The following is a 9150-nucleotide window of genomic DNA, read 5'->3' as shown; positions in this document are numbered from 1 at the left end:
TCGCTAATAGTACTCCTGTGGTTTATCTTTCCTCTAAATGTAAGTTCCTTTGGGTCAGGATCCGTGCCTGGTTCACACCTGGAACTCTTGAGGACCCCTACAGTGCTTCACAGGCTACAGGTGGTAAATAAATATTTGTAGAATGAATAATTGAATAAATACACAGTACCAGAAGACTATATAATTAAGTACGAATCCCTCAGACTTCTCCCAGCAACTTCCAGGCTTTCCTCACAGGGCTCATTCTGTAAACCTTTAATCATTTTAGCAGCTCTCCAAGTTCTCATGCGTCAGCCGTGGGATCTCTGGGAGAGCAGTGTTCTTTCCTAACCACTGCTTTACAAAACACCCTTTTGTAAATTCCATCAAGCTTCAGATCACTTTCCTGGGGTGGCAGTCAGGGTTTCGTCTCAAAACATTTAAAGCACCTCACGTAGGCAGAGTGCTAAATTCCTTTGAAGAAACAAGGGACAATGCGAGCATAAATATAAGCAGCAAGAAATTCTGCACTCTTGCTCACAAATTCCAATCATATTACTGATAACTATACTGTTGCAGGTGCTGGGGAGGGGGACTTCAAATGTATGACTATCAGAGGGAGGAAGAAAATAAGGGGGAAAGATCAGTGCTAGAATTTTCATGTGCTCCTTTGAAAGATAATACAAAGGCAGACTGCTCATCTTTTATTATTACATAGCTTGGTCACGGAAGAAACGACTGTGGTCAGCACACGTATGAACATCACGCAGGCCATGGTCTACATTAATCTGCAGGACTGTATTCATAAGGTCCCCCTTTTCTCCGTCAGAGTGGTCCCTGAGTATCCATCAGTGTTTGGTGGTTGCTTCTAGCAAGTCTTTTGCTTCATTAATTTTGATTGCTAAGTAAGGAGATCCACCTGAGAGGACAGAGAAGAAAATGGATTAAAAGACACTTCACTATTGACATTTTTTAAAGTCTCAAATAAAGAAAAACACTCAATTAGACTTCTCTGATATTTCCCCACACATTCATGCCCTGACAAATTATTTTATAAGCTCTCTAGAAATCACAACAGGATAAATTAAACTCGTTCAATGAAGCACTACAGATACCTAACAATCATTAACGATAATCTCTGAGAAAAATAAAGAAACTTATGATCAGGAGTAATTTAAAATACACTCAAACACTTCACTGGTCAGACATTACCTTTCAAATGCCGAATATCTGACCAGAGAATTTTCTGAAGTGGATGGTTAGGTAAATAAAATAACGGTCCTTCTCCAAGACTGCATTTTTTTGTTTGTTTTTAAGGAAAGAATATTCTTCTATGAAGGAAGTTATCTTTCTGAAGGAGGTAAAGCAATCCAAGGGTGCCTTCAGAGTTTTATCAAACCTTACATTTTCACAAAAATATGTTAAAAAGGCAACTATATACTGCCAAGCTCTAAAAGTATTTTACTAATATTGGTAAATATTAGTAAATACTATGATAAATAATAAATCAGTGATAATAAAAATAATGTTAAAGGGTATGCTCCCTGCTCTCTGACACAGTCCCATTAGAATACTTATGGAGCACAGACGGAGTCACTGCGCCTTAAAAATAAAACAAAGTCAGTTATCAGAGTTCTTCACAATGAATTATTTCTAATGTAAAGAGCAAGAGGAAAATTTAAGTGAATTTCAAATTCAGAATTGTTATAAATGACAAGCAGGAGCTCTCTTACATATAAAAATACTGGCCCCAAACTGTCACACTAAAAACATTTACGCATCATACGCCTTCTAACTTCTAGTCCTTCACACGTTCATGCTTAGTGCTCGAGCTAACAGTCCAGCTCACCAGTCTCTTTGTGCTTGTTTTTATTTTTTATTCTACGCCTTGAGTACAAACGATCCACAGCTGTTGAAAACATCTTAAGACCTCAGTAGCTCACAACAAACCACACAAAAAGCATCTAGACAGCACTGGTGTGTGTCCTGTCCTGACTTTATCCGAGCCTTTTACTGATATCACACCATCCATTTTAGAAGGAAAAAGGAAGCAGGAAACAAATCAGCAACGTAAGGGCAATGCTCAAGGAGCTATATTTAGCTTTCTACCCTTGAGGAGATCACTGACATTTTCATATCAAGATCTGAACTGCTATAAACACTTACGGAACGAATGTATCAGAGCGACCTTGAATACACAATAAGAATCAGAAATGAAATTGATGCGAGTTTCCATATGCGCTTGGTTATGACATAAATTGGTATCAGGATTATCTTTGAAAATGATCTCAGAATTAGGTAATGTCACTCTTGGTGATAAGCTGTTTCCATTTTTAGAGTTACCAAGGTAATGCCAGGCATCTTGTATATCCTCCACAAATATTAAAGTATCAATTGAACTCAAACATAACCTTTAATTGACTGAAATGCATTCTGGATATTTCAATCATTGGCCATAATATGCTCAGTTAACAGAAAGGGGAAAAAAAAGCACAGAAGATCGAAAGTCTCATTAAACATTATATTTATTGATGGGAATGCTAGAGGAAACAACTGACAGTTTATTTTGAATAACACTGAATTACCCTTCACCCTCGTTTAGTGAGAGGGACACTGGACTTTTCACTTATGTGCATGGCTGAAACTTTCGGTTCAGTTCTCATACTACCCTTATTCTATCTTCCTAAAACTTGGGAAAGTTCCTAAGCCAAACATTACAATTCCTATATTCCCTTTGGGGGCTTCCCTGGTGGCTCAGTGGTAGAGTCCGCCTGCAATGCAGGAGACCTGGGTTTGATCCCTGGGTCGGGAAGATCCCCTGGAGAGGGGAATGGCAACCCACTCCAGTGTTCTTGCCTGGAAAACTCCATGGACAGAGGAGCCTGGCAGGCCACAGTCCGTGGGGTCACAAAGAGTCAGACATGACTGAGCAACCACACACACATGCACGCACACACACACACACACACACACACATTGAACGGGGTTTGATTCAAATTAGGATCTATCTGTGGGAGGCACTCTTGTGAAATCTGGAAAGCAGAAAAGAGAAAGGCTTTCTTGCTGGGCCTCTTTTTACTGCTGCTAGCAAGTGAGACCGTGGTGTTGTGATGGCAGCAACTAAGCTTTTTGTACAGTTCTGGTGGGGGTCCCTGAGGCAGTCAGTGAGTAGCTCCTCTGACAGAGCATCTCTGTAATTACCAGCGGAGCCATTCTTGCAAGCCAAGCCTAAAAATTAGACCTCCCAACAATTTAGAACCATTCATTTCCTGCACTAAATGCTCTTCTGCTTAAAACACCTTGTTTCTGGCACTAAATCTTGACCGATATAAAATATATAGGATACATATCCTTTATTTAATGGAAAAAATACACTTTTGAATCTTTCAGTCCTGTTCAGATTTCTTGGGGGAATCATCTGGATTCCACTGAATTAGAATACTCACCCTCATACTTTATCTCTGAACCTTTGTACTTTCACTATATGGCTACTGGAGCTCTTCAGCTTTGGGCTCTCATGGAATATTAGGTTTTAGACCACCCCTCCCATTGATACCAATTAGAAGACTTCAATAAAATTCAAACACATCAGTATGAAGGCACTGGAGGTCTACCAAGTCAGCCAGGACCTGAGTGTCAAGACCCTGGAGATAAGGAAATGTGCTGTGATTAGTCCAACATTCTGCACTGCTTCCTGTCTTCAAAGCAATCAGACACAAAATAGTACATACTATACAATTCCACTTACATGAAACACATCTACATTGGAAGAAAGTAGAATAGTGATTGCTCAAGATGGAGCAGAGACTAGCAATGAGAAAGGACACCAAGGAACCTTTTGAGCTTTAAAATGTTCTATGTCTTCATTATGCTAGTGTTAGATGGGTGTATGCATTTGTCAAATCTCAGCAAACCGTGCATTTAAATACATATTTTATTGTATGCAAATTATATCTCAATATGGTTGATGAATAAATTAACCAGGAAACTATATGTTGGTTACAAGATACCATCTTTTTTTTTTTGAGACCATCTTTCTTAAACAATATAAAAAGGCACACACCAATGAAAGTAAAGTTGGCACTGGTATGCTAATTATCAGATGAAGTACACTTTAAGGCAAAATCCAACACTAGCAATAAAAGGGAGAAATTTCAAAGCGTTAAAAGGGCCAATCTTAAATTTGAATATATCTGATAACATATGATATGCAGATGACACCACCCTAATGGCAGAAAGTGAAGAACTAAAGAGCCTCTTGATAAAAGTGAAAGAGGAGAGGGGAAAAGTTGGCTTCAAGCTCAACATTCAGAAAACTAAGATCATGGCATCCAGTCCTATCACTTCATGGCAAATAGATGGGGAAACAGTGGAAACAGTGTCAGACTATTTTTTTGGGCTCCAAAATCACTGCAGATGGTGACTGCAGCCGTGAAATTAAAAGACGCTTACTCCTTGGAAGGAAAGTTATGATCAACCGAGATAGCATATGAAAAAGCAGAGACATTACTTTGCCAACAAAGGTCCGTCTGGTCAAGGCTGTGGTTTTTCCAGTGGTCATGTATGGATGTGAGAGTTGGACTGTGAAGAAAGGTGAGCACTGAAAAATTGATGCTTTTGAACTGTGGTTTTGGAGAAGACTCTTGAGAGTCCCTTGGACTGCAAAGAGATCCAACCAGTCCATCCTAAAGGAGATCAGTCCTGGGTGTTCATTGGAAGGACTGATGCTGAAGCTGAAACTCCAGTACTTTGGCCACCTCATGCAAAGAGTTGACTCATTGGAAAAGATCCTGATACTGGGAGGGATTGGGGGCAGGAGGAGAAGGGGCCGACAGAGGATGAGATGGCTGGATGGCATCACTGACTCGACGGACATGAGTTTGGGTAAATTCTGGGAGCTAGTGATGGACAGGGAGGCCTGGCATGCTGTAGTTCATGGGGTCACAAAGAGTCGGACACGACTGAGCAACTGAACTGAACTGATAACATAGGTTCAAGATATATTAAGAAAAACAAGGACAGAACTAAAGGGGGAACACATGAATCCATAATCAATGGAAGATTTAATACACCTCTCTCAGTAATCCATGGAAGAATTAGATAAAAAGAAATACTGAACACATTTGATCTAAATGACATACAAAAAACACTCCATCCTACAACTGCAGAGTGACCTCCTTTTAAACAGCACACAGAACATTTATTGAAGTCGCCCATGTGCGGAGATCTAACCCAAGTTTCAACAAACTTCAAAGACTCAAATCACAATAAGCAGTGCTACCTGAGTTGTGTTCCGCGGATCAGTGCTGGGGTGCGGGTGTTACCGAACCACAGTGAGAGTCACTGAGCTAAACTAGGTGTGGAAACTGAGAGCAAGCTCTCCGGAAATCCTACAGCCGAGCGTAACACCAGGTGTCTGCAGACTCAAAGAATGACGAAAAGTCAGGGCTTAGAGCTTACATATCGTGTTTCAATTTTTTAATTTTCTAATAAAATCATTTTTGTTATATTTTACAAAAGTTACCAGCCCAACAGAGATTGGGCGAAAAAAAAGTCCTCTATCAAGACAGTTTGAGAAGTACTGATACGTGAATTAACGATGGTAGAATTAAGCTGAAAATCAGTAATACAGATAGGGAATTACAATGTTTGGAAATTAATCAATATATTTGTAAATAATCCAACCATCAAGGAAAATATCATAATAGAAATTAGCATTCAAGATAATTAACCAAGCCAAAGGTTAGATTTCTGAAAAAAACTAATCAAGTTCCTAACAATGCATTTAAAATTTAAATGAAATAAATTCTAAGAAAAATAATGTATCAAGATAAAATGATACAAGAAGAAATGGAAAAATCAAGAGAATCCTAACTATTTGAGAAACTGAATCTGTAACTAAAAACCTTCCCACAGATAAAAATTCTGGCCAGGATAGCTGTATCAGTAAATTTTTCTGATAAAATAGAAGAAAAAGAAAACACATTTTAATTCTTTTTATGAGTAGCATTGAGACAAACTCTGATAAAAAATATATCACAAGATAAACACAGATGCAAAAGCAAATATCAGCTTATCAAATCAGACTAAATTCATAACCAAGTTAGGTTTATATCAGAAATCCAAGACTGGCTTTAACATTAGAAAATTAATCAGTTTAATTCATTACATTAACATAAGGAAGAATACATGTATAATTACTTAAACAAATGCAGAAAACGTACACTTACAATAAAAACTTTAAGTAAGCTAAGAATAGAGGGAAACTTCTTTTATGTGAGAGGAAGTTATCAAAAGAAATATAGCAAATATCATACTTAGTTGTAAAATGCTGAAACCTTTGGCTCTGAGATAAGCAACAAGGAAAAGATATCTACAATCACTTCTATTTAACACTTTATTGGAATTTCTGGCCATTATAATCAATGCCCCCCTCCACTCCCTGCCCCAAAGGACTAAAAAGAAAGAAACTGTCATTCTTCATAAATCGAATGACTGAGTAAGCAAAAAAATCAAAGGCTCTAAAGACAAAATCACAGAATTAATAACGGAGTTTAACAAAATGGTGGATATGACAGCAATATACACAAACATTAACATTTTATGTCCTAGAAATAAATAACTATATAATATACACTTTTAAAACAACACAATAAGAATCAACACCTAGGAACAAATCTAACAAATTATGCATAACTATAAACTGAAAAATCTCATTGAAATAAAGTTAACCTAAATAAACTTAACACCCAAGAAAGATGTCCTTTTCATTATAGGGGACTGGAATGCAAAAGTAGGAAGTTAAGAAACACCTGGAATAACAGGCAAATTTGGCCTTGGAGTACAGAATGAAGCAGGGCGAAGGCTAACAGAGTTTTGCCAAGAGAACGCACTGTTCAGGTATGGCCTGAATCAAATCCCTTACAATTACACACTGGAAGTGAGAAATAGACTCAAGGGACTAGATCTCATAGACAGAGTGCCTGATGAACTATGGACGGAGGCTCATGACACTGTACAGGAGACGGGGATCAAGACCATCCCCAAGAAACAGAAAGGCAAAAAAGCAAAATGGCTGTCTGAGGAGGCCTTACAAATAGCTGAGAAAAGAAGAGAGTGAAAGGCAAAGGAGAAAAGGAAAGATATAACCATTTGAATGCAGAGTTCCAAAGAATAGCAAGGAGAGATAAGAAAGTCTTCCTCAGTGATTAATGCAAAGAAATAGAGGAAAACAATAGAATGGGAAAAACTAGAGATCCCTTCAAGAAAATTAGAGATACCAAGGGAACATTTCATGCAAAGATTTGCTCAATAAAGGACAGAGATGGTAGGGACCTAACAGAAGCAGAAGATATTCAAAGAGGTGGCAACAATACACAGAAGAACTATACAAAAAAGATCTTCACGACCCAGATAACCATGATGGTGTGATCACTCACCTAGAGCCGGACATCCTGGAATGCGAAGTCAAGTGGGCCTTAGGAAGCATCACTACAAACAAAGCTAGTGGAGGTGATGGAATTCCAGTTGAGCTATTTCAAATCCTGAAAGATGATGCTGTGAAAGTGCTGCACTCAATATGCCAGCAAATTTGGGAAACTCAGCAGTGGCCACAGGACTGGAAAAGGTCAGTTTTCATTCCAATCCCAAAGAAAGGCAATGCCAAAGAATGTTCAAACTACCTTACAATTGCACTCATCTCCCAAGCTAGCAGTGTAATGCTCAAAATTCTCCAAGTGAGGCTTCAGCAGTACATGAACCGTGAACTTCCAGATGTTAAAGCTGGATTTAGAAAAGGCAGAGGAACCAGAGATCAAATTGCCAACATCCACTGGATCATTCAAAAAGCAAGAGAGTTCCAGAAAAACATCTACTTCTGCTTTATTGACTATGCCAAAGCCTCTGACTGTGTGGACCATAACAAACTGTGAAAAATTCTTAAAGAAATGGGAATATCAGACCACCTGACCTGCCTCTTGAGAAATCTGTATGCAGGTCAGGAAGCAACAGTTAGAACTGGACATAAAACTACAGAATGGTTCCCAATCAGGAAAGGAGTTCGTCAAGGTTGTATATTGTCACCCTGCTTATTTAACTTATATGCAGAGTACATCATGAGAAATGCTGGGCTGGATGAAGCACAAGCTGGAATCAAGATTTCTGGCAGAAATATCAATAACCTCAGATATGCAGATGACACCACCCTTATGGCAGAAAGCGAAGAACTAAAGAGCCTCTTGATGAAAGTGAAAGAGGAGAGTGAAAATGTTGGCTTAAAATTCAACATTCAGAAAACTAAGATCATGGTATCTGGTCCCATTACTTCAAGGCAAATAGATGGGGAAACAGTAGAAACAGTGAGAGACTTAATTTTCTCGGGCTCCAAAATCACTGCAGATGGTGACTGCAGCCATGAAATTAAAAGACGCTTGCTCCCAGGAAGGAAAGTTATGACCAGCCTAGGTAGCATATTAAAAAGCAGAGACATTACTTTGCTAACAAAGGTCTGTCTAGTCAAAGCTGTGGTTTTTCCAGTAGTCATGTATGGATGTGAGAGTTGGACTATAAAGAAAGCTGAGTGCTGAAGAACTGATGCTTTTGAACTGTGGTATTGAAGAAGACTCTTTAGAGTCCCTTGGACTGCGAGGAGATCCAACCAGTCCTTCCTAAAGGAGATCAGTCCTGGGTGTTCATTGGAAGGACTGATGCTGAAGCTGAAACTGCAATACTTTGGCTACCTGATGGGAAGAACTGACTCATTTGAAAAGACCCTGATGCTGGGAAAGATTGAAGGCGGAAGGAAAAGGGGACAACAGAGGATGAGATGGTTGGATGGCATCACTGATTCGATGGATATGAGTTTGAGTAAACTCTGGGAGTTGGTAATGGACAGGGAGGCCTGGTGTGCTGCAGTCAATGGGGTGACAAAGAGTCGGACACGACTGAGCGACTGAATTGAACTGAACTGAAATAAATGAAAGGATGTCTTGTTCATGGATTGGAAAAATCACTGTTGTAAAGATGCCAGTTTGCTCCAAACTGACTTACAGATTCATAGCAATCCCAATCATATCCTAGGAGGTTGTGTGTGAATTGTGAATGTGCATATACAAATTGATGAGATAGTTCCTAAAACAGTAAAATGTAAAGGGCCAAACATAGCCCACCCCT

At 39.0% G+C, this 9150-nt stretch overlaps 1 protein-coding gene across 1 annotated transcript in view; it reads right to left on the bottom strand.

Annotated features, from left to right (window-relative positions):
- Positions 1–670: 670 nt before the first annotated feature.
- The window catches only part of DNAJC15 (DnaJ heat shock protein family (Hsp40) member C15), a 72216-nt gene continuing 63736 nt past the window's right edge, over positions 671–9150 (bottom strand). Inside the window, exon 6 of the mRNA XM_043477810.1 lies at positions 671–898. Coding sequence (XP_043333745.1) covers positions 828–898 — 71 coding nt within the window. The 3' untranslated portion in view covers positions 671–827. The remainder of the gene's footprint in view (positions 899–9150) is intronic.

This window comes from Cervus canadensis, chromosome 9 (genome assembly GCF_019320065.1).
Source record: "Cervus canadensis isolate Bull #8, Minnesota chromosome 9, ASM1932006v1, whole genome shotgun sequence".
In the NCBI taxonomy this organism is placed as follows: Eukaryota; Metazoa; Chordata; class Mammalia; order Artiodactyla; family Cervidae; genus Cervus; species Cervus canadensis.
The sequence above is the reverse complement of the archived record's forward strand: the minus strand, read 5'-3'. Positions and strand labels throughout refer to the sequence as shown.